This window comes from Argopecten irradians, chromosome 4 (assembly GCF_041381155.1).
Source record: "Argopecten irradians isolate NY chromosome 4, Ai_NY, whole genome shotgun sequence".
In the NCBI taxonomy this organism is placed as follows: domain Eukaryota; kingdom Metazoa; phylum Mollusca; class Bivalvia; order Pectinida; family Pectinidae; genus Argopecten; species Argopecten irradians.
Genome location: NC_091137.1, coordinates 40,906,447 through 40,933,351, shown reverse-complemented (window position 1 = coordinate 40,933,351; position 26,905 = coordinate 40,906,447). Strand labels below are relative to the sequence as shown.

Below are 26,905 nucleotides of genomic sequence, written 5' to 3'. Positions count from 1 at the left end.
GGAACACTAGCTGCCATATTAGAGTTTTACAACAGGTTGTCTCCATGTTAACCTGCCGCTGAAGATTAACGAGGCCTCACGGCCAGGGATAGTTAAATCCTACATTTGCATGTCTGCCTGAGAATGTAATCATTTCGATCTGATGATTTGGTGGAGCAGACATAAAAACTACTGACTATAATGGGGTTCTGGACCTTTTAGTGCCCACAGCCTCCTTACAGGGACGAAGTATTAAATAACATGCAACACATGCCAATTCCAGTTAAACCCTGACAGCTTTATAGATGTGACGGGGAGAAAGACACTCCAAGTTGAGACCTGTTAATATCTGGGTTGTGAGGCATCTAAGAAAAATCTTTATCATATGAACTCAGTGCCTTGGTATTAAAGGATATTGGCCATTCTCTGCAAGGAGTTACACTGTAGTAGCTATAGGAGTGGGAAAATGCACTGCCTGAATAAGTTCAAACACATACAGGACCCTCCAAACCCTAGCCGCATGCTCTACTGAATTGAGCAACCTGGTCACTGGCGATCAAACTGGATCCAGCACTGTAAAACAATTCCCTCCCTTTTTAGTCCCTTAAATTCAAAACACAACCCAGGCTGGAGTTTCCCCTGCTCAGCATACTGCCAATACTTGAAACAAAGTTTGATCACAGGCACCAAATGTAGTAGGAGCAAAGGAATATACAGCCATACTAGGGTTTGAACCCTGAACCCTCTGCAGACTTAAGCCAGATGCTCTACCAATTGAGTTACTTGGTCGATGGCAATCAATCTGATCCAGAACCACTACAAGATTACAGAAAAGGATAGAAACACACAATCAGACAAGATGAACAGTTTACTTTTTTTTTATTACTTACCAAAGTTGTCAGTTTGAACCAAACAGGCACATGGCAAGCTCTAGCTCTAGCATCTTTGACCAATAAGCATTTACATACCATGCAGCTGCTATTTTCATTGGAGAGAAAATTGAGTATTTTCATGAAAAGCAAATGTTTTTGCTTTATATGTAATAATGAAATGTGGCATATATTTTCCTTATACAGACCAGAGTTGTGTTGTACTGCCATTGATTATAATGATAACCAGTTTGACAGATTTGAAGTCTTTTATACCCCAGCTTCCAATTTCTCGAAACAAAAGTGCAGACTTAAGTCAAAACTTAAGTTTTTCTCGTTATGTAACTAACTTATATGAAAACTTTAGACTTAAGTCAGTTTTGGACTTAAGTTTGTTTCGAGAAATCGGAACCTGGTGATTTCTAAACAGTTGGTTTCCGAGCAGGCCTTAAACAAAAATGTCTGCCACTTCATTGGTAATGATAACCAAAGGTATATCAGTGGTCATTACATATGTAAACCATTTCAAAAATTTTATCTGAACAGGAAAGCTACCTGACATTAACATGCAGCTCTCCACCAGTACATCCAAATGGTAGCTTAACTTGCTCTGAAGTTCTTAAGAGCCACCCCATATCAAACTCCCTAACCAAGCACATTTTTGTCTTCTAGAATTTTGATCTATAATATTTTCACTCCTCCCTTGAGCTTTCAAAATGACAGATTGATGAGGTAGCAATTGGACTTCTGACATTTTATGTGTATTGTAAGTCACACTGACATTTTATGTGTGTTTTTCAGTCACCATGATTATGACCCATCAGGGAGGAATGAAAGCAAAAATGTGAAATGACTGAAAAATGGTTTATAAGATGTCTATAAATCATATCTGTGGAAGTCATTGACATTGTGGAGGAGGTTAAGGATGATAAGTCCCCCTCCAGAGGCCATTATCATGTCTGGCCTGGCTGTTCCATCTGCTGTTGTATCAGCTGGCTCCGACACCTTCCATCCACAATCGCTGGCTCGGACAGCTTCCATACACAATTGCTGGCTCGGACACCTTCCATCCTCAATCGGCTGGCTCGGAGAGCTTCCATCCACAATCGGCTGGCTCGGACACCTTCCATCCACAATCTCTGGCTCGGACAGCTTAATTCCATCCACAGTTGCCCAACAGCTTCCATCCACAGTTGGGTGTAACACTTTATAGATGATTGATTTTGAGAGGACCAGATTTTTACAGTTCTCAAGACCATTGATATGGTACCCTTATATCATAGATTTAAAATGAGAAGACAGTGCAGCATAGATATTCTCATAATATCAAATTACAAACACAGAAGCTTGACTCTTACATCTATCTAAAATAGTTTGACTCTTTTAGATTCTTTAGATAGTCTTTTTTTTTTTTTTTTACTCAATACATACCAACCTAGTCCATTTACATCTCCTATACAATGCATTTTAAAGAAAAAGCATGCTCCGCTGCTGACAAATGGTATTTTTTCACTATCTAAAACAGGAGCAGATAATTAAGTATTTTTCTTCAGTTAAAAAAATTACTTACTTTACACCATTACCACTTTTGAAATGTTTGAGCTTTTAATTTTACTTGTAAAAAAGTATGAAAAATAATTAATTGCATCTCGAAAAAAATTCTGTGGCAACTATATCCTATATGGAATGAATTAAGTACTGAATGCGCATGTACCAAAGGCAAAATAAAATTATTTTATATTATTTTTTTTTGTGTTAATTTGACATATACACACAATTAAACACCACATATTGTTCAAATGATGAATATCATTTATGCTCTGTGGCGGTGGAGCATCTTTAAGGAAATAGATATCTATTTTTATATATCAAAGAACAATGGCACTGAATAAAGCATTGTAGATAAGAACACTGCGTAGAGAGCACTATCTCGTTAAGTCTAACAATCTAAAGTCTTCCAGTATAATCTTCATCTTACTCCCAACAGAAATTAATTGTACCACACAAACCTCATCATCATTGCCTTACACCATATTGACAAAGCTGTGCCTCTTGGCATTATAGACAGAAATATCTCGGTGACCTGCAAGATTGATATGTACAGCAAAACATTGATTGTAGTTATTATTACATTTGCTCCTTCAAGAAGAAACCCGAGGAGACCCCCGGAGAATACATCTGTGTCGATCAAGCCACAGTCGTAGCTGTGATTGCCGTGCCCAGATTTATTTACTTTCTTATTAACTTTCTTCTCCAATCCCTCGTGTCAGTAGATATAAGCTGTTATTGAAAACAGCAGCATGTTTTGCTTAGACAATGCTTCGGTGTTGTCAAAATAAATTTCCAATGGCGTAGATGGTTAGACAGATTTCACAATACACAGTGATGTGGCATCTAATAATGCACAGTATTATATAACATTACTTTTCAGTTCAAATCTAAGAAAGCTCAATCTCCCACTACAAAGCTTTTTATTACTTACTTTTGGATAGAAGTTGACAGAAGACATTAGTCGAGTGTCAAGTACACAACTGGATGAGAGCTGACAGAAATGTTGCCTTTGTATATAATTTGTTGGATAGAATAAAAAAAAAAAACATGACTTTTGCTTCAACAGACACTGACCAATATAATTACAATGAGAGATTGACCAATAACATAGCAATGAGAGATTGACCAATAACATAGCAATGAGAGATTGACCAATAACATAGCAATGAGAGATTGACCAATAACATAGCAATGAGAGATTGACCAATAACATAGCAATGAGAGATTGACCAATAATATAGCAATGAGAGATTGACCAATAACATAGCAATGAGAGATTGACCAATAACATAGCAATGAGGAGATTGACCAATAACATAGCAATGAGAGATTGACCAATAACATAGCAATGAGAGATTGACCAATAACATAGCAATGAGAGATTGACCAATAACATAGCAATGAGAGATTGACCAATAACATAGCAATGAGAGATTGACCAATAACATAGCAATGAGAGATTGACCAATAACATAACAATGAGAGATTGACCAATAACATAACAATGAGAGAGGTTGACCAATAAGATAACAATTAATGACAGGTTGACCAATAAGACAGCAATGGCAGATTGACCAATAAGACAGCATGGGAGATTGACCAATAAGATAGCAATGGGATTCCACAAGAGTCCATCAAGATGAGATTGGGTTGAAAGTCAGACCAAAGTTTGGGTTTCTTTCTTGGAAAAAGTATCTATGGTAAAGGAGTGAAAGGTATGAGTTGCTTGGAGAAATAAAAGGAGAAGTAAGAGAGAGCAGATTTATGAAATGAAACAGTCAGATTTAATTAGAAACAAGGTTATAATCAGAGGGGTACTTGGGTCAGAGTTTTAATCGGCCGCTTGGAAAATAAGGAAAAGAGGGAGAGCAGTTTGGACTGCTTGACAAAGTTTGGGCAATGGAAGGAATCTGTTTTGATTACCTAGCAAAGTTAGAGCAATGGAAGGAAGCTGTTTGGATTACCTAGCAAAGTTTGGGCAATGGAAGGAATCTGTTTGGATTACCTAGCAAAGTTTGGGTAAAAGAAGGAAGCTGTTTGGATTGCTTTGGCCAAATCATGTTAACAAGAGATCTGAGAGAGCATTTTGGGAGTTGCATAGAACTTTCTGGATTTGAGAATAAGCAAATTGGACAAATGTAAGCTGCCATTTTATAGGAATGAGCATTTGATAGAAAGCTGCAATAAGACTTAAAAGAACATCAGAATCAGAGAAAGAAAGGAAAATTGAGGAAGTAGGTCATAAATATTGCTTTTGTATGATGACAAAACAGAGAGTTTATTTGATGTGGATTAAACTTGAGATAATCAATAGAGTGAAGGATTGGTCCCAATTTAGAAGGTGCTAGTTCAGGACAGCTCTGAGTTTGTATATAAATTGGAGACGGTGTGATCGTACACTCTGTAGGAATGGCTATATAACACCTTATATATCTAATACATCGGTATCTCCATTTTACAGAGTGGTGTCTGTATAAGTTTGGCCGGCTAAAAACAATCAATATACCCAAAGTAAGAGCTGTATGTGATGCTATGATTTGGGGAAACCCAACCAGCTCCTATAGCAATCAGTACAGATTCAAATGCCTTGTGAAAAAGACATTCACACACAGATACTAGGATAATGCCACTTTGCATCTAATGGCAATACAAAGCTACATCTATAGACATTATCATCCGAATATATAGTCACTTAAGTCTTTTAAAATCAAATTTTGGTTTCAAATTTTGGTTGTAATAGAAATATCAAAAAGGTGTAATATGATCAAATATGATATGATAGATGCAGGCATCAGTATGCCTCTATGTTCATATATAATTTATACAAGATAGTCCATTTTTAAAATAATCAAAGACCTTAAGTTTCACATATTCGGAGTTTGATCTGTTCATACATTAAGTACACTGTGGTGTTGCATGGTGTCCAGCGAACTATATACACAAAACTTCTTCCTCTTCCTCTGATTTTTCTTTTAGCTTGCTTTCATATTTCCTTTTTCTTTGTAATACCCCTTCACACTGGACAAAGACCGCGCTACGACCTAGAAAATCATTTAGATCGTGGCAGGCTGTTACAACGTCATGGCGAGGTCTTTAGGGCGTAGTTAACAACTCAGGTAGGTCGTCATTGTGCGGGACAGAGCGTGGTAGAGTGTGGTTGTGCTACGACTTTTTTGAACTTGCTCTAAATTTACGTAGCCAGGTCTTGGTGTTTAAGGGTCATAGTAGTAACATCGTATCAAGGTCATAGACAAAGCGTATTGGCAGCGGGTGCAGCGTAATAGAAACGTATGACTCATGTGGCTTGGTCGTCAAAACTATGACGCAATATTCCCTATGCTGGTCTGGCGTTTGAACTACGATGGCTTGACGCTTGCAATACGACGGATAAGCATAACAGCTTCCAGTCCTAGTTGTAAAGTATCGTACGTATATATATATACAGATAGAATGTTTTTTCGTAGTATAAATCGTACAGAGAACGTACCGTTGACGCGTAAAGAAATGTGGCACAAAGTAATTTTTGTGCACGGTAGGTTAGCCTATCAGTGTCGTTATAAAAGTCACACTGAAGATGGTTTTTAAAAAGTTTCAAGTTCTCGTTACAATCTTAATGGTCGTGGAGGTCATGGAGAGCGTAGTAGAGTCTTTATCCAGTGTGAAGGGGCCTTTAAGTCTTTCCTGATCTGATCTTATTGATGAACAACATTAATTTCTACATAAGTCTTTGCCTTTGGGTGAATTTTTCAGCTTATTATGGCTGATTTCTAGTAAAGTGATGATAACAATGTTATCAGATTTAATCGCAGTTGATATGCAGTGTTATAACTTTAACCTAAAACAATGTGGTAGTATATTAGATCAAGCGCATCGTGGTTTAGGTGCGACTTCATTGTTTAAGTCGATCTGGACTAACATTTGGACTTCCTATAAAGCTAACTACATGTACATGTGTATAACCACCAGTAATTAATAACTACATGTAGATGTGTATACCACCAGTAATTAATGTTTTCATTAATGACATGTATTATAATGTATGTAATACACAGAAATGCAATGTCAAGGTCAAGATTAGGGAATGTGGTTTGGTTTATACAGGAACCTACGACTGATCTAAGGAATGTTTCATAACATTGTAATCCTTGTGCATGTATAGATCTACATGTCGTAAGGATTAATATATTAGTTTCCATCCTGAAACTGTTGAAATAAAAAACAGATATCACTTCAAAATCAAATGTTTTACATTATGTACAGGGCATTATCTATTCAAGCAGCAAATGAAAAAGTCTTGCAAATTCATATACATACATAAATAAAATTTGTCATTATTTTAGCTGTTCACTAACTGTACCAAAAACAAAAAATATATTCTTGATTTTGTCGAAAATAAAATCTTTAAAATATATACACGAGCACCAGTTATCTCTGAGGCTGCCAAAGGAAATATAGTGGTTTGAATATTCTTGTTGAGCTCATTTTCTGACTTTCATGACTCCTCTTCCTTATTTACTTCTAGATTGGGTCCGTTTCATTGCTTGAATGGAATGTCACCCTATTTGCTTAAATGTATGACCTTGACCTTCTAGAGGTCATGCTATTTCTTTAGAAATTTTCATATCTCAAAATCAGCCGTAAGTCTGAGTAAGGTAAAAATGTAGGCCTGCATTCAGTAATAAGACCCAGCCCCCCCTCCCTCCCCCCCCCTCCCTCCCCCCCCCCCTCCCTAAAATCCCAACATTTAATTCTAGGGTAAGGGGGAGGGGGAGGGTAGATGGAGTTAATTTTTACTGGTAGAATACAGTAATAACAATATACTGGGCCTGGGAATGTGATGTTGACCATGCACCAGGATCATCAGGTAGTGTGTCAGTGATTCAGGCCCATTGGGCCTTTGTTTTACTAAACAAATATTTATGAATACAATATGTTAATTGATTTTTTGTTCTCATACTATTCCTAAGACTTTGCAGGTGGCCATTGACAACCCAGCCATCAGATGTGTAAATTGTTTGCAATGATATTTTTTCTATCACTAAGGTGTTTGGATACCAACCTTACAGTGTGTTTTATGTTCATTGTGCTATAAATGCCAACAGCCCATTTGTTACCCATTTGAAAGCATTAAAGTTCATATGCCAGACAGCCCTCCGTTTTCATTTAAACTGCATTCTTTTTCTCCCCGTTCATCCTGCAGCAACCCTTAGTATGGCTACTCTGACCATCTAGGTAGTATATACACCTCATACAAGATTACTTGACCTGTCGCAATGTCCCATGCAAGGCTGGACACAGGTGTCCGTGGGGGCGATCTCATCAAGATATGGTTGACGGAACTGATTAATAACAAGGTAGTTAGTTTTGGTCACAACTTTGGTGGTCCTACCTTAATATCCTGTCCAGAACACTGCAAATCAAACGCTCAGTGGGTACCTCTGATTCTATGTCATCAGATGCTATCAAATGACACAAGACAACTGCTGTGCTTAATGAAGTCCATAACAGCTGTTCAGGCTATTTGGAAACCAGTCCTGGTCAAGATAGAAAGGACAATAAAATAATTACCAATGGATACTCAATAATGGTCACTTCATGGCTGATAAAGACATAAAGCACATTCTGTTGGTTCAAATTGTTACTGTGGAAGTTTTCTCTCAACTCTACTCTGATAATATGGATTTCAAACTCATTTCAAACTCAGAGTCTGGAAATGAATACACATTTTTAATTTCTGTGAATCACAACATCTTCATCATATAACCTTCTTCCTCTTCCTCTGATTTTCTTTTAGCTTGGCTTTCCATATTTCCCTTTTCTTGTAATACCCCTTCAACACTGACAAGACCGCGCTACGACCTAAAAATCATTTAATCGTGGCAGGCCTGATACAACGTCATGCATCTTTAGGGCGTAGTAAACAGGTCAGGTCGGTCGTCATTGTGCCGGACAGAGCCGTGGAAAAGAGCGTAGCGCTACGACCTTTTTTGAACTTGGCTCAGTATTTACGTACCAGTCTTGTGTTTTTAAGGTCATAGTAACATCGTATACAAGCGTGATGGCCAACCTATTGGCAGCGTGCAGCTAAACAAACGTATGACTCATGTGGCTTGGTCGTCAAACTATAACCAATACTTCCCTAGCAGAAAGGCGTTTAACACGTTGGCTTACGCTTTGCAAATACGCCGATAAGCATAACGGTACCAGTCCAAGTAAAGTATCGTATATATTATATACAATAGAATGTTTTTTTGTCATAGTAATAGTCGTACTCAGAACGTACCACTTGAGGTAAAGAATGTGGCACACGAAGCAATTTTTGTGCACGGTAGGAGCATATCAGTGTCGTTATAAAAGTCACACTGAAGATGGTTTTCAAAAAGTTTCTAGTTCTCTCTTACGATGATCTTAATGGTTGTGGAGGTCGTGGAGAGCATAGTTAGAGTCTTTATCCAGTGTGAAGGGGCCTTTAAGTCTTTCCTGATCTGATCTTATTGATGAACAACATTAATTTCTACGTAAGTCTTTTGCCTTTGGGTGAATTTTTTCAGCTTATAATGCCTGATATTCTAGTAAAGTGATGATAAGAATTTTATCAGATTTAATCGCAGTTTGATATGGCATCTGTTATAACTTTAACTAAAACAATGTGTAGTATTTAGATCAAGCGCATCGTGGTTTAGGTAGGACTTCATTGTTATAAGTCGATCTGGACTAACATTTGGACTTCCTATAAAGCTAACTACATGTACATGTGTATACCACAAGTAATTAATAATTACATGTAGATGTGTATACCACCAGTAATTAATGCTTCATTAATGACATGTATTATAATGTATGTAATACACAGAAATGCAATGTCAAGGTCAAGATTAGGGAATGTGGTTTGGTTTATACAGGAACCTACGACTGATCTAAGGAATGTTGTCATAACATTGTAATCCTTGTGCATGTATAGATCTACATGTCGTAAGGATTAATATATTAGTTTCCTTGAAACTGTTGAAATAAAAAACACAGATATCACTTACAAAAATCAAATTGTTTTACAATTATTTACAGGGCAGTTACTATCAAAGCATCAAATGAAAAAGTCTTGCAAATTTCATACACATACATAAATAAAATTTGTCATTATTTTAGCTGTTCACTAACTGTACCAAAAACAAAAAATATATTCTTGATTTTGTCGAAAATAAAATCTTTAAAATATATACACGAGCACCAGTTATCTCTGAGGCTGCCAGAGGAAATATAGTGGTTTGAATATTCTTGTTGAGCTCATTTTCTGACTTTCATGACTCCTCTTCCTTATTTACTTCTAAATTGGGCCCGTTTCATTGCTTGAATGTAATCGTCACCCCTAATTGCTTAAATGATATGACCTTGACCTTCATGTAATTGCTACAGATCAAGAGGTCATGCTTATTTTCTTTAAAATTTTCATATCTCTAAATCAGCCCGTAACTCCTGAGTAAGGTAAAAAATGTAAGCCTACATTCAGTAATAAGACCACCCCCCTCCTCCCCCCCCTCCCTCCCGCCCCCCCACCCCTCCCTAAAGACTCCCCAACATTTTAATCTAGGGTATGGTGGAGGGAGGTAGAGAGATTTATAATTAACTGGTCAGAATACAATAATAACAATATACTGGGGCCTTGCATGTATGTTGAACCATGCACCAGGATCATCAGGTAAGTGAGTGAGTGATTCATGCCCATTGGGCCTTTGTTTTACTAAACAAATATTTATGAATACAATATGTTAATTGATTTTTTGTTCTCATACTATTCCTAAGACTTTGCAGGTGGCCATTGACAACCCAGCCATCAGATGTGTAAATTGTTTGCAATGATATTTTTTCTATCACTAAGGTGTTTGGATACCAATTAACCTTACAGTGTGTTTTATGTTCATTGTGCTATAAATGCCAACAGCCATTTGTTACCCATAGAACATATAAAGCTCTATGACAACAGCAAATCTTAGATCATTAACCTGCAATGATAATCAACATCATCCTGTGACCTTAGGTATATGCTGACCATAATGTAGGTATATACACCATCAAACAGGCTAATTTGGACAGTAGGTGTGACCAAATGCTCCCCTTAGCAGGCCTGGACACAGGTTGACCGTGGGGGCGATCATCAAAGATCTGGTTGCCGGAAACTGATTAACAAGTCGTAGTAGTTTTTGGTCACAACATTTGGTGAGTCAAGCCTTAATAACCTCCTGTCAAGGAACACAGCAATCAAACTGCTCAGAGGACCACTGATCTAATGTCATCCAGATGCCTATCAAATGACCCAAGACAACTGCTGTGCTTCATGAATGCCATAACAGCTGTTCAGGCAATATGGACACAGTCTGGTCAAGTAGAAAGGACAATAAAATAATTACCAATGGATACTCAATAATGGTCACTTCATGGCTGATAAAGACATAAAGCACATCTGTTGGTTCAAATTGTTACTGTGGAATTTTTCTCTCAACTCTACTCTGATAATATGGATTTCAAACTCATTTCAAACTCAGAGTCTGGAAATGAATACACATTTTTAATTTCTGTGAAGGTTAATGAAAATGAATCCAAATTTCATCAATACGAACTAGATTCAATGAACATTTATCAAATTATATCTCATCTCCTCCCCATTTCATAGCAGAGTATAAATGATATTTATATAACAAACTAATTAAAATGTTCTGTATTTTGCCATCCACAGTTAAATCTCTGCTGATCCGTCCTAATCTGCCATTGACCATGTAACACAGGGTCTATATAATAATGTTGTCTAATTGACTAAGAAGGTCGGGATCATGGTCAGACAAGCCAGCTTTGGTAGATTGTGGTTTATACAATAACAACCTAATCACAAACATTTATTTTCAACCAGCAATTACCTCCAGGAATTTTTCAATTATCTTCCGTTGGGACAGAGATAATTGAAGGTCATGATAGGGGACACATGGGTGGGTGTGGGTATGTGGTGGACTGGGATAGTGGGTCTAACCAGAGTTAAAAATAGTGGTGACTGGATAGTGGTCTGGACCAGATTAGTGGTGACTGGATAGTGGGACAACCAGATTAGTGAGTGACCGGATAGTGGGTCAACCAGATGTGGTGACTGGATAGTGGGTCAACCAGATTAGTGGTGACTGGATAGTGGGTCAACCAGATTAGTGGTGACTGGATAGTGGGACAACGTGGGACAGATTATGGTGACTGGATAGTGGGTCAGACCAATTAGTGGTGGATCTTGACCAGATGAGTGGTGGACTGGATAGTGAGGTCAACCAGATTAGTGGTGACTGGATAGTGGGTCACAACCAGATAGTGGTGAATCTGGATAGTGGGTCAACCAGATAAGTGGTGACTGGATAGTGGTCAACCAGGATTAGTGGACAACTGAATGGATATGTGGGTCAACCAGATTAGTGGTGACTGGTATAGTGGGACAACCAGATTAGTGGGTGACTGGATAGTGGGTTCAACCAGATTAGTGGTGACTGGATAGTGGGCCAACCAGATATAGTGGTGACTGGATAGTGGGTCAACCAGATTAGTGGTGACTGTGATAGATGGGTCCAACCAGATTAGTGGTGACTGGATAGTGGGGTCAACCAGATTAGTGGTGACTGATAGTGCGGACAACCAGATTAGTGGTGACTGGATAGTGGGTCAAGCACCCAGATTAGTGGTGACTGGATAGTGGGACAACCAAGATTAGTGGTGATCTGGATAGTGGGTCAACCAGATTAGTGGTGACTGATATGGACAACCAATTAGTGGTGATAGAGTGGGTCAACCAGATTAGTGGTGACTGGATAGTGGGTCAACCAGATTAGTGGTGACTGGATAGTGGGTCAACCAGATTAGTGGTGACTGGATCGTGGGACAACCAGATTAGTGATGACTGGGATATTTTGACATCTAGATAGTGGTGACTGGATAGTGCGGTCCAACCAGATAAGTTGTGACTGGATAGTGGGTCAACCAGATAAGTTGTGACCGATAGTGGATTAGTGGGTCAACCAGATTAGTGGTGACTGGATAGTGGGTCAACCAGATTAGTGGTGACTGGATAGTGGGTCAACCAGATTAGTGGTGACTGGATAGTGAGACATCTGATTAGTGGTGACTGATGAGTGGGACAACCAGAATTAGTGGAGACTGGATAGTGGGTCAACCAGATGTAGTGGTGACTGGATAGTGGGTCAACCAGATAAGTGGTGACCTGATTATAGTTAAAATAAAAAATTTGATCAGTTATTGTTTGTTTATTTATTAGCCCTGATGAGTTTACATTGTACATGCACAGATTGCCACTGCTAAGATGATTTTCCTGAAAGGAAGCCATCCTCTTACTCCTATGATTAATAACCGGATGTATTTATGTACTGTATATACTTTACCAACCTGTATATATAATTGATCAATGAATATTCACTGTGAGATGACAATATTTGTTCAGCCAGTAGATTATAAGGACATTTATATTCTGCATCCATCCCACCAAAAATCAGTTAAAACTTGCATGATGTATCGTAGTGGATTTTTTTCCACATTCAGTTTCTGAGGAACCATAGTCATCTTCATACTGTTTCCTACAATAAAGGATTCCATTAGATTACACACAATACCACCTTTGCTTTTATCACTATTAATAATCCATAATGGATATAATTAACCTCCGACATCTGTTTACATCAAGGGTTCTCAGCAAAACTTCCATCTTTTTCTAAAATGTAAAACTTTCTAGATCTTGATCCTATCTGTGAGGGGCTCTCAATTTCATTCCATACTTGCCTTGCCTCTGTGTGAGTTGAGGATGGGATGAAAACCATTTAAGAAAATCTATATAAATTTACTAAAAGAAGTACTTCTTCTAATTGAAACATCTTCATGTCGCCAGTTAAGGATTACATCTTGTTTGTGTCATTGATTGATCAATGAATATTCACTGTGAGATGACAATATTTTTTTCAGCCAGTAGATTTATAAGGACATTTATATTCTCTGCATCCATCCCACCAAAAATCAGTTAAAACTTGCATGATGTATCGTAGTGGATTTTTTTCCACATTCAGTTTCTGAGGAACCATAGTCATCTTCATACTGTTTCCTACAATAAAGGATTCCATTAGATTACACACAATACCACCTTTGCTTTTATCACTATTAATAATCCATAATGGATATAATTAACCTCCGACATCTGTTTGCATCAAGGGTTCTCAGCAAAACTTCCATCTTTTTTCTAAAATGTAAAACTTTCTAGATCTTGATCCTATCTGTGAGGGGCTCTCAATTTCATTCCATACTTGCCTTGCCTCTGTGTGAGTTGAGGATTGAGGATGGGATGAAAACCATTTAAGAAAATCTATATAATTTTCTAAAAGAAGTACTTTTCTAATTGAAACATCTTCATGTCGCCAGTTAAGGATTACATCTTGTTTGTGTCTGGTTTGGTCTACCATAAATATTTCTTTCTCCTGGAATGGGAGGAGACTTTTAGAATTAAATGTATTCTAATGCAAGAAATAAGTCTGATTTTTTTAATGATAAAAAATAGAAGTTGAATAAGATATTATATAACCTACACTCAAAGTACATTGTGACCAAATCAGACACAGGATCGGAATCTTCTGTCACTGTTATTTCCTTCGTGGTACAAACAATTTACTAGAAGGTGTGCGACGGGCTGACAGCTCAGACTGGACTATTGATCTCCCCAGCCACAGGGGAATGGAAATCTTTAGATATTTGGTTTCCAGTAAAAAATTGCACTCTTGGTAAATATCATTCAATCAGATTCCGATTTGTTTTCTCTTTATAGTTCCTAATGTTATCTATGCAGATTAACAGAGATTGTGTTTAAAATTTTGGTGTAGATAGCAACAAAAGTACTCTAAAAAACCAACAAAAGTTCTCAAAAGAAAACATATCAGCCCATAGTTCGTACCTTTTGCCTCTGCACCCTAGAGGTCGAAGGCGAGTGCAAAAGGTCAAGTGCTTGACTATGGTGAGACAATAACAACCACCTTTACCACTAAGCCAAGGCAGCACACAAACAAGGACTAATGATATTAGAATGTACAACCCTTTTTTATATTCTGCTGTGAGGTGAAGGACAAGGAGATGGAGAACTATAACGGTAGAATGTCTGACACCTTAACCACTCGGCCACTGCAGCCTTGAGGAATATCAAGGGTTACTGCTGAAAAGTTTGACACGTTACCCACTCTGCGATTGTGGCAGAGAGGCAAAGGGCTATTGGTAGTCAGACACCTTAACCACTCAGCTATCGAAGCCTAGAGGTAAAATTAAGAGCTATTGATTGAATATAAGACTCTTTAACTAATCACTCTGCCAACGTGGCGCAGAGATGAAAGGCTAGCTAGTGGTACAGCTATTGTTTGAAATTAACAGTCGCCAACTGGCTAAATGCGAGTTGATTTTTGACTTGGCAAGTTGAAAAATATTGTACTTGCAATTTTTGCATAAAGTGCCACATTCTAAAAAATAAACAGTTTTTACACTACACTACAATGATCAATACTAAAAATGTCCAACAATTATTGTTACTTACAATAAATAAATACAATAAATGTCAACGAATTTGGCCAATTTGGTTGCTTTTAATTTTTACCTTATTTTTTATTTTCAAAGCAGCAAGCAAATATCTGATTTGTCGAGTTAAAATTTTACCATCTTGCAGAAAATGGAAAGTGGCTTAAAAATCAAATTCTACCCCTTTGGTAGAATGTCGGACACCTAAACCGCTCAGCCACAATGGTCAAGAAGCAGACAGCTATTGGTTATAATGGTTGTATGTTTGTACCTGTAACTACTGGTAGAATTCATAGGCACCTTAACCATTCAGCCAATGAATTACATTTCATTCCATTTGTAGGATAAGAGCTAACATTTAGACAGGACTAGTTTACCTGTGTGCCATTCTTTTGATAACCAGTACAGGTATCCCCCAGACCCTCACACAAGCACACTGAGAACCTGGTATTGCAGTAAAACAAAAGTGAATGGAAGCTGACCTATAACACGGACGGCCTTATCTTCTAATACAAACAGGAAACAAACATTGACATTTACATTACAAACCAGTCACATTCAGATCCTACCAAGTACTTCACAGAAAAGATAAGTCCCACGGGCCGAGGTAGATATCAAACCACAGTAGAATGTATTGGGCAAGAGCTTCCACGCAAAAAACAAAACACAAAATTTTGATACGTCGATCTATATCCAAAATGAGATTTTGTTCTCCAGTTCTGTGACTAACATTATAGTTTTAACACTTGGAACCTCATAACATTAGAGTTTTAAATCTGCTGTTTTGAAATTTGATTATTTTTATAATTTATTTAGATTTTTCAGCTGTTTTATATTTTTTTGTACAATGTCGCTAATTAATGAGATAATTAGCGGTACAAAACATCTGGTAAAATGTATAATTAACACACCTAATAAGAAGCTTTAAAATCAAATTCTCGGTATCTTTAAGCCCTGGATTATGTTAATTAACTCAATTTCCTGTTTCCAAATTTCATGCATATTTGATTTCCCTCCCTGAAACCCTACACCACTGTTCAGATGCACACGCTTTACATGCATGCATCCGTTGGTGGTTTCGCAAATCTTCTTATTGATTATTCTGAACCTCTGAGTCAAAACTTGGTATGATAAAGGTTGTCTAATTATTGATTTTAAGTTAAGATATTCTACATGTGCTTCTACCTGTGGGGAAGTATTTAACATAGCATTCAAACCAAACAACCATATAATTACATAACGTACGTACAAACATGTACGTACAAACTTGTATAACCTTATCAGTAGCCATCAGAAGCATAGAGTGATTTTCATTAAAGAGCAATAAGGGTATTTTTAAATGCGAAAACTGTTATCAGAAAATTATTTTGAGGTCAACTAAGTTAGATTTTTTTATAATTGGTACAGTAATCCTTTCAATTTTGTTGAATTTCAACCGAAATTTCAACAAAACTACTTCATTAAAATCATATTTATTGGCTTTACAATGTAATATTCCTCTGTAGCTTTAACATCTATTTAACAAGATGTCAGCTAAAGGGATAAAAGATAAAATAAATACATTTTTGGAAAACACATTTAATTAATAAATAGCTGTGATTTTCAGAACAAAATATATATATAGATTATTCAGAGTTTATAAAACTAAATGCATTTTATATACAGTAAAGTCATTAAGGATATATTTTATATAATATAAAAGTCTATGTATTTGTATAGCATATTGCCTTAAATGGATTGAAACATTCCAACACACTTGGCCTGACAAGATAGGAATGATCTGATTGCAATGTGACTCATTGCTGGTATTGTAGAATTAATCATTGAATACACATGTAGTACGATTATATTCAGATCATACACATGCTATTCAAGTCGAAACATTCAATGTACATATATGCATATGGCTACATGTACTTGTAGTTATATTGGCTGTCTTTGGGGTTTGTCACCAAAAAGATTTTTCAATATATTTAAAACATTTATTCGACTAAGAAAGGACTAAATTCCCTATTCAGTATTATAATTCATTAATAATGATAAAAATACAATATTAAAGCACATCATACGATGATTCATATACAGGTAAAACCTACAGGTGAGACAATATGAATCCCAAAGCGGGGTCGCCCAGCATCTGCAACTTACCCCAGACATTTAGCCATCCCACGATCCGGCTTGGAAAAGGGATGACAACTTTTTCCGACAGGCTTGCCATCTTCAACAAGTCATAAGAAACAGATTTGTAAATCCAACATTGACTGTGTTAGATATTCCACTGTATACAAACATTTAAATCGCTCCGTCACTGCATACTTGCAATCGACATGTGTACTGCGTGTGTGTATTCGCGGAGTGATCTCTCTCGCTCTGACAGCGCGCGGTAAGTTGGATCAATCCGCTAGAAAACTGCGTGCCTTCGATTATTTGGGTTGAAGCGCCAAAAACGACCGAGGCCTACTTCGTAATACGCCTACTATAGTTTCACGTCTCCGGAATATCGATGGGTTATACTGGTCGTGTTTGACTCTACAAAAGTTCATAAAGTTTGTCTACTTTCGCTTTAACTGCCAACTGATCGGAATTGAAGCGTGTAATGATCGACTAGCGGAACTTTGATTACTCATACAGTGAGTTAATAATAGATCTCTGCCACGTGCGCAGGTAAATAAAATACTGGTAATCAATTAGGTAAAGAAAGGCGCACATTGTAGAAAATCATGTCTTTAAATGGACATAATTGATATTTTTATGGTTGTTAGATATGACATGTTTTACAAACGTTCTATTAAAGCTCTAAGGATATAACTTTTCTTTCATTTTTTTTTTACTTAAACAGATTTATTGTCGAAAAAAAGGACAGACCAAGGCCTTATAAGTAATAAGTTATCTACATGTATATGTACGTCCTTGGACAGGCAAAGTTTAAGCTTTTGCTCGATCCTTTTGTCTTTAGTTTAGACAATAAAATGTACATTTATGCTGTACGTTTAAACGAAAAAAGGTATATCAATAGGTTTTTACACTTTACAGTAAAAGAATCCCCATAATATTACTGAAGGACGATTTCATAGATTTAGCCTGAGAGCCGTTTTGTGAAATATAAAGTTCTTCCATGTTAATTAATCACTGATCCATGTGCAATGTACTGAAAACCATATTGACCTTGATTTTATAGCAAATTGTCGGAACGAATAATTGCACTGACGTGTTTACTGTAAATAAAATATCAAACAAAATTATTTTTTATTCTCGGTTGTTTTAGCGCACGACCTCAGACTTCCTTCTGTCGTAAAGTGTGTTGTCAGTAGTGAGTAGGCTACTGTAATTCATTTGGTCTTGTGATAAAAAGGAAACATTAAAATTATCAACCTTCAAATGTTCTTGTGATTTACCGCACGCGAATTTTATTGGTAAAAGGGAGATAACCCTTATTTCAGTCGAGTAGATTTTTAAATGTCTTACAATGTACAGTCGATTACCTAATGTCGTGTTAAATTCTTTTTTTTTTTCGATTAGATATATTCCAAAATATTACTCAAACCGTTTTCCGGTGAAAATTGAAATACATAATTGATTTAATTTCGAACCAAACATCTGCTTTTTGTTCCGTTGTTGTCACCAGTTGTATTCAGATTTAGACATTATTTATCAATTTTGATGATCATAATTATACAGTGCCGAGTCAAAATGCTTTTCGCACTATTAGTTCATCTATATGATGTATATTTTGTTTTTGTACTTTTTTATCGAATTTAACTGATTCTAACCAGTGCACGCATCCTTTCAACACGTATTTTTGGTATATATGTGATTTTCCCTAGTTTACTTTTTGTGAAAATGACTTATTAGTATTTATTTTTTTATTTATTTATTTTTACTATATAGTTGACTATAGCGATTATTTTCATGAGCCTGTCCTCGAAACAAACTTTATCTTTGTAGTCAAAACTAACTTAACCTGTGTAATGAGAGAGGACTTAAGACGTCACCTTGACTTATATCCATTTGGTTTTTTTATTCGCCATTGCCAATCTGTTCAAACATTTGTCTTTTACGAGATGCTCTGTCCACTTGTGCTCATCGTGAGGCCATTATAACATATTTTAATGGATCGATCCTGTGCTTGGCTCGATATTCATTATGGGTGACTATAAATGTCATCGCAAAAAGTCTGTCGTTTTCTCTCCTCATAGGATGCAAAATTTCCACGTTTCCTGTAGCGCCACTATTGGTTCCTGTGTTTCCTTTTAGTTTGGTTGTTTTCATTAGAGATCCCAGCGGCTACTAAAGTTTGTTCCGTCCTCGTTGCACTTCCTCAGTCTCGGAATCCTCAATACTCAAGAAGTTACTGCCATTACCGTACTGAATGCAGTTTAGGCAAAAAACTGACCGATTATAGTCCTATAATGACTTTTTCTAAAGATTTAAAGAAAGAGAGATGCTCAACTTCAAAACCGTACAGATTACCGTTTTTCGATTCTTTTGATGTACATCCAAGGACCAAATAACCTCTTCATCCGTTGTCGCACACAGAGCCTCCAGCTTTGCTATGACCTATTCCAGGAGTGGATATAACGACAGTGATAGTTGCCCATGGAATATCGAGGATGTTGTGAATTATGTCGGAGTAACGTACACAGTAACAACGTAAACACACGGCATGAAAACACATTCTAGTACACTAAAAAGGGTCAACGGACAATAGGAATATAAGTGAGTCGGAACACATATAGATTGGAGTCTATCTCGTAAGTTTATCTAAAGCAGGACAAATACATGCACTATTGAACCGGGTCATTTAGATCATGTAAACACACTCGGGTTAAATCAATCACCTATTCCAAGCATTGAGGTCTTACTTGTGTTTTTCATTTTGTTTATCTTGTCCTTAATACATTTACACCGCATACATTTCCCATGGATACAAAAATTCAACATCGCAATTGCAAAATATGATCATGGTACCGGGACAAACAGAATATAGTGGATGTTTTTTTTTTTTTTTTTTTTTCATGTAGTTCAGGAAAAAAGACTAACTTCATCTCAGCCTCGTTACTATCACTGACGTCATATCCACCGCCAGACTATCTCATAGTAAAACTGGAGACAGCTCATGAGAAAAAATCACTTACAGGCCTGCAGATAATTCCTTTGAATATTACAAACAGAGCGACAAAGTAACACGAGTCAACCACAGTGTACCGTTACTCAATTCATTTGTTATACATGTACATCAAAGAATCAAATTACCTCTGCCTCCTGAACTGTCTTCAATTGTGCTATAAAATAGTCCTGGGGTGGATATAACGTCAGTGAAAGTAACCCCTAGAGTATCGAGGATGACTCCATATCTGTCATTCGTTCGATGGTTAGTTAAGCATCGTTTGATGTTTGTGGCGTGATTTATAGTGATATCGATGAACTTCAGCTTATGGCGTGTACATATCAATGTGTCTTTCTTTAAAACACCAAGCTAACACTATATTTGTGTATTGTATAACGACAGAACTCACATTGCCCAAACGTTGAGTTTCGCAAGGTGATGTCCTAAGGCCATCACTCTTCATGTAATAAGCATGTGCATCAAACTCCGTATCTACCTCAGCGAAGGTTAATAATAAATTGATAAATATTACTTCTACATAGCATTTGGACCTCTGCTTGTCTCTAAAGTACATTTTTAGACGTTCAGAGGTTAACCTGAAGATGAAGATTCGATAAAAGCACAAAATGTACACAGGCAATATTTCTTCACGTGAATTTCACATGAATTTTTTCACGTGAATTTCACATGAATTTCACGTGAAGGCCCTTTCACATGAAATTCACGTGAAAATTCCCATGTGAATTTCACGTGAAATTGTTCACGTGAAATTCACTTTTTTGTCCCGGTTCACGTGAGATTCACGTGAAGAAATATTGCCTGTGTATACCTCGATGTTTAACATATGAAAGGTGAATACCTTTGTGCGAGTCTTTACGAATTTTTATCCAAACTCTATAACGTAGATAAGAATAGATAGATCAAAGTATATATTCTTACCTCCAGTAGTGTTACCTGACAAATATATGTTCAACTTTACACCCGGAACTTTACAGGATCACAAATAAAGATTAGAGGAATAAGACAATCGCTAAGATAATAAAAAAAGATATGTCAAAAGTTCGCATGGGGAGTGCATAACATCATATACAAATCGATATTACAGGGAACACATTGACAAACAGAGGTTTTCAAATTATATTGCTAAAAAGGAAAAGAAACATATCTATAGCATAACGTGTCATTTACGGAACGCTTTAACCTGAAGAAGATCTCGAACACGCTCTGGATTCAACCGCATATTCAACTGCATAATCAACCGCATTCGATACCACAAACAATTACTTGGACAGTACAACAATTATCATATATTATCACAATTTTGCCTTAGAATTCACCGTCTCCTCTCTGTGTAGAAATATTGAACGAAGAACACATCAGCACGCTCTGTATGTCTGTAGAAGAATCTCTATTGGAAGAAACTGGCAGTAACATACACCACAGGTCTATACATTTGGTGAGTGTAAACCGGAAGTTGTCCGATCGATGAAAAAAGTATCAGAAAGATGGTTATGTGCACCTTTCTTAATTCAATATTGAACGTTATCATTACTATAATTTACACCTTTCTTATTTGTATTTCCTCAGATTACATCATAAACACCTTTGGGCACTTGAAAGACGTGAACGACTATTGGTGAAATTTGTTTTCTTAAAGATGCTGAAAACATCTCCTCTGTCTTCTGTGAAAATCTTTAAACAAAAGTTTATGCAAGATTCATAAATGCTGTGAATCTGGTGTAATATTTTAATCCATACATTTCCCAGTTATACAGCCCTGGAAGTGATGTTATGGTGGCGTGACGTTTGCTGCGAATGCTCCCTGCATATTTCCCGCCGGTCTGTAGTTGCAGCAGACGACCGACATGCCATTACTATTACGGGCATATCCGGTTCCGAGCTCCTTACTTCCCTTCCACACAACTTGTGTAAAGTGACCTGGAACACAAATATGTATAAACTACCACTTTTTGGAAAGTTTTAATTGTAATATACAGCCAAATATTGAAAATACTTTGGAGATGGCCAAAATTGGCTTTGTGTGATGTCTAATCCATTTGCTTTTTGCAATGAAATTTGTTGAAAATAGTAACGAGTGCTATGATAAGGCTTTTATGATAAGTAATACCATTCGGACATCATGGAGTACACAACAACATGCGAAACGATATGATCCGTCAGTGGTCAAGAATGGTTCTCTCGAATGATTATATCTGGTTTCACAAACAATCCTCAAATTTAAGGGGTTCCTAACTTAAAATTTTCCTTAGGAAAGCATTACATATACCAAGTAACTTAAGTAAGGTTCTTTAACTCACGGTGTTTTCATTATCTTTTGTGATGCTTTCCTATCAGGATTTTAGTTAAGGAATGTTCATGAAACTGGGCCCTGTTTCTATATGACCCTATTGCGTTTGCTATTTATGCGTCGATATGGTGGTCTGCTTTGTACGCAGTCCTGTTGTTGAGCATTACCAATATTTACGACGCCTTACAATAACAGAAAGGCAATATTACAATTATATGATACATTTATTATTGCCTACCCGTTTGCATGCTGAATCCACCAGTCGCGAAGTTGTAGTCCTTGATTTCACTGTAGTGTGCCTCCGTTACCTCTTTACCTGTAAAATGAATTCATCCATACCGTTAAGAAGACAACTTATAAAATGATTTTAGAGCACAAGTTAGCACACAGAAAAAAAAACTAAACATGTAGATCTATCCCATCTGGGCACGAGATTAAGTCAGCCAAAAATCCGACAGTCGTTTTTGGACGAAACCAACAGACATAAATGTACTCGCTTTGAATAGGTCGTGCAGCCAAACGTTACTTCCAAGATTCTGAAAGTGATTCTTTGACCAGTCAATCGTAAAATGTCAAAAGAACGTGACTCCTTATAGATAAATTCTTTTGAATAACCTTTGAAGTTATATGATTATAAAGATCTAGACATACATTTCCCCCCTTTATTCTAAATGAAGACATGCTTACCTGTAGCGTTCGCGCCTCCTCCCCAAAGGTTTTCGCCGTATTGTGTATCACTATGTTCGAATTTGTTATTTTTGACCAGATAATCCGCCCATTTTTGCGCGATCTCGTCCAGATCTCTAGCCTGTGTTAAAGGTCCAGCGCCATGTTTGGCTCGGTATTTGTTATGGGCTGCTATCACCTCCTCACGGAATTTCTGCTGTTTCTGCTCCTCCTCTGAAACACCTGATTCTTTTTTAACCACTTCCTTCTGTTGGTTGTTGTTTTCGCTAGAGTTCCCGGGATTCACTATAGCTTGATTCGTCCGGGAATTCTCGGTTTGGGACGACCCACAACCCATGGCGGACCGATTTACGTCTACTGGAATGGACACTCGTCGGCAGTAAGATCAATACGATATTTAGACGTACTTACATGTATTACCTCGCCGAATTTATAACGGACATCTCTCAAAAGATTAGTTTATAACACAAAACAGGTTTATATCGGGAAGTGTACAAAGTCACCCGGGACAACGTCAACATAATACGTAATCTTAACCTGTTAAAACATACATCGTATATACATACTCTCTATAGACGGACGGTCGGGACGGATCTGGGACGGTACACATATTAACAGAACAAAGCTATTGAACTATAGACCTTTAAACCATATATGAATTAAATACACAGTCACGGCACTTAGACCTTCGCTGTCGATTTGTTCCATTTGTTTGCCCTTAATTAAATCTTTAATAAAAGGATTTTTCTGAACTGGCCATAGGCCACCACACTTTCGTATGTTTAATTTTGGCCATAACGATTGCATGGGTCTGAGAATACAGTTTACCTATATTTGGATCTATTCCATTGTCCATAGGTCTTTTCAGACGATTTAGTGATATCGGTTAAGATTGCAGCTCTGAATGCTATACAACATAGTAGAAGCACGAGATCATATACATATACTCCGAAGTCACAATTTAGTCCGAGAGTCTACAGTGGCCAGCCCACCAATGTTTATTGCGGTTAGTTTGTACCAATTAAAAAAGGACGTCAATTTAATTTTCAATTCTTTAATTACCTTGAGCCTTTCGGCTCATCGGTTTGAAACAAACATATATACTAATACAATACACAAAAACCACACTCACATCCATGCTCTCGCCATACTTACATACACACTGACACACAAACAACCCTCGTAAGTATTTAACTTATAAAAAGTTATTTCTTATTTCATAACTTAATTTAAGATGCTCCACCGCTGACAAACGTATTTTTTCACTATCAAAAACATGAGCAGATGATTTAGCATTTTTCTTCAGTAAAAAAGTTACTTACTTTACACCATTACCACCATTGAAAAGTTGAGCTTCTAATTTTACTTTAAGTTAAAAATGTAAAAAATAATTAATTGCATCCCGAAAAAATTCCATGTCACTATATACTATATGGAATGAAATACTGATTGCTTATGCACCAAAGGCAAAATAAATTATTTATTACATTTTTGTGCTTATTATACATATATATACACGATTAAATACCAATTACTGTTCAAGTGATGAATATCATTTATGCTCTGTCGGCGGTTGGAGCATCTTTAAAAATATTTTGCTAAAATTTGAAAATTTGACGTAGATGAGAATCTACAAATCGGCGTTTTGTGGAGCAGTAAAGATGTCTTGAACTTTTCTTATCGCTCTTACTTTTTCAGATGCATATCATTTGAGAGGCTCTCGGATGGCAAAGTTGCCATTATATACTTGTTCTTAAATTATGTGATACCGGGTAGGGTTATAGCGTACGCACTGTATCTGCTTAAGGTAGCTTAAAACGACTAATAATTTAGATTTCACCATTGAAACCAGAAGCCAAACGTAATACAACTATAACACCTCAAAACTTACACTTTTTCTGAAATTCAAATTGTAATTAAGGGTATCACAAAAAGTCATCAAGCACTGTCTGTAAGCAGTATTAATGTCAACTGCGATTACGTAGCTCTGAACGACGGACGGAAGATTTTTGACAGATGGTTGTCGTTGCGACATTTGATCTTTCGTTCTACAATAACTAATATAATGTGTTGCATAACGATTGCCTTCTGTTTTCAACGGTGAAATCTAAATTGAAATTATTAGTCGCTTTAATAGCTACTGTGTTTGTTTATATATATCTTTTTTCCATATAATAGACAATCGTCTGTAAAACACGTGTTATTGGGACGATACACGCTATTGTAAGTCATTTATATGACATATGAATAGGAGGGGTCCTAGGATCGTTCTCTGGGTAGTTCCATATTCGCTTGAGCACGATTTTGATGTCTCGGTGATTATGAAAGACGCTTCAAGTTTTAAACAGAGTGCACTAATTTGAAATAATTTCATTATACTGGTTCTAGTTAGTCGAAAATGCATTACATGAGTATATTTATGGAATATGTTTTGATTTTGTTGAGGTTATGAGGGTATAATGATAACGGAACACGTGTAAATTATGTAACCCCGGCGTAACCTCAACAAAAGCAAAATATATTCCTTACAGTATAATTACAGTTTTCACGCAAGTTAATATTATTTATTCTCGCGACAGTTGCATTTTTTTTTATTAAAATCCTCATTTTTTTCTCGTCCGTCATCGTCAACTAATTCGATCGAACAGTTGATCGGAATAGTCATTCATATATATGTTCCCACCAAAAGCGGGTCATGACCCCACGTTGCTACGCCAGCGACTATTCACGTAACAATAGATCTAGAATTGCCGCACGTGTTAACGTTGTACTATCATTATACACTGAAAATGATAAAACTAGAAAGCATGGTTATTGAGTCCATGTCAGTGCAAACTGTAAATATCATCTAATCACAGGAAATCACGTTAGAATCATAGCGGAAATCTGTACGGAAATAACGCTTTAAAACACAATTACGTTGTCGGCACTCGCACGTTCTCTGCTTATCATTTCCAAGCAACATGCGTACATTGTATTTCATGTGTAATGCAAAGATATAAAATGGTATAAATGTTGTCGAAATAATAAGAGTATTTTCCCCAAACAGTGAAAATCTTAACACATATTACCACGAACTCCATAATTATGTCCCTGATCATAGTTAACTCCCCTTGTGCTATATTTTGACTGTCATGAACCAATCCCTACCACGAGTTGCCGTTTCTAATATTCCAGTGATTGTAAGGAATGACAACTGTACGCCTAGGTAAAGATTGACATAAAGGCAATTAATATGATTCTGGAGTCTTGTTTCGCATAAAATAATTCTTACCAGGCAAGATGAATATGAAATAGCATATCATGAAAACAACAGCACATTTTGATCCATCAGAGTTACTTCCCTTGATTCCACCCGCCAATACCTCTAATGGATCAGAAAGCATTAGGCCGAAAAAAAAATGAAAAAAAATATGTCTGTATGGGGTTATCCGACCGACCCTAAATTTTGAACCCTGACCCTAATTTTTTCCCACTTTTCTACGAAAAAAAATAATATTTAAAGTCGGGATTTCGATCTCAGACTCTGGTTCCGGCCATTATTTTATAGTAAAAGACAATTAAAAAAAATCTTCCCGACCTACAGACCCTATTTTTTTGGAAATGTAACCCTAAGTAGACATGTTATTTGTTTGACCTTAGAAATGCCCAAATCAAAGCTGAATAAATTCTGTATGAATATAAATCCATGTTGATGGTACTTCAACCAACATTAAATTTAACTTTTAGAGGAATGGAACAGGGAATACTAACCGAAGACTCACAGAAGAGTTTGATCCAGACTGGTATTGTCTCCAAAAACAAATCAATTTTAGTCTAAAACAG

General features: G+C 36.7%; 2 protein-coding genes across 9 annotated transcripts in view; both read right to left on the bottom strand.

Moving 5' to 3' along the window:
- LOC138321679 (ras GTPase-activating protein nGAP-like) overlaps positions 1-17,482 on the bottom strand; it is a 192,872-nt gene extending 175,390 nt beyond the window's left edge. For 2 of the 8 annotated variants that reach the window (XM_069265527.1, XM_069265528.1), the window contains exon 1: positions 17,127-17,465. In XM_069265527.1, the coding sequence (XP_069121628.1) occupies positions 17,127-17,196 (70 nt within the window). In that variant the 5' untranslated portion in view covers positions 17,197-17,465. Of the gene's footprint in view, positions 1-17,126 lie in introns of all 8 variants that reach the window. The other 6 variants (XM_069265531.1, XM_069265529.1, XM_069265535.1 and 3 more) reach the window with 5 other exon arrangements.
- A 3,722-nt stretch (positions 17,483-21,204) lies between these two features.
- Positions 21,205-23,664, bottom strand: LOC138321678 (Golgi-associated plant pathogenesis-related protein 1-like). The gene is made up of 3 exons (XM_069265525.1): positions 23,081-23,664; positions 22,632-22,709; positions 21,205-22,023 (listed from the first exon to the last, which is right to left on the bottom strand). The coding sequence occupies exons 1-3, from the start codon at positions 23,415-23,417 to the stop codon at positions 21,875-21,877; spliced, it is 564 nt and encodes a 187-aa protein (XP_069121626.1). The 5' UTR covers positions 23,418-23,664; the 3' UTR covers positions 21,205-21,874.
- Between the last annotated feature and the right edge of the window lie 3,241 nt (positions 23,665-26,905).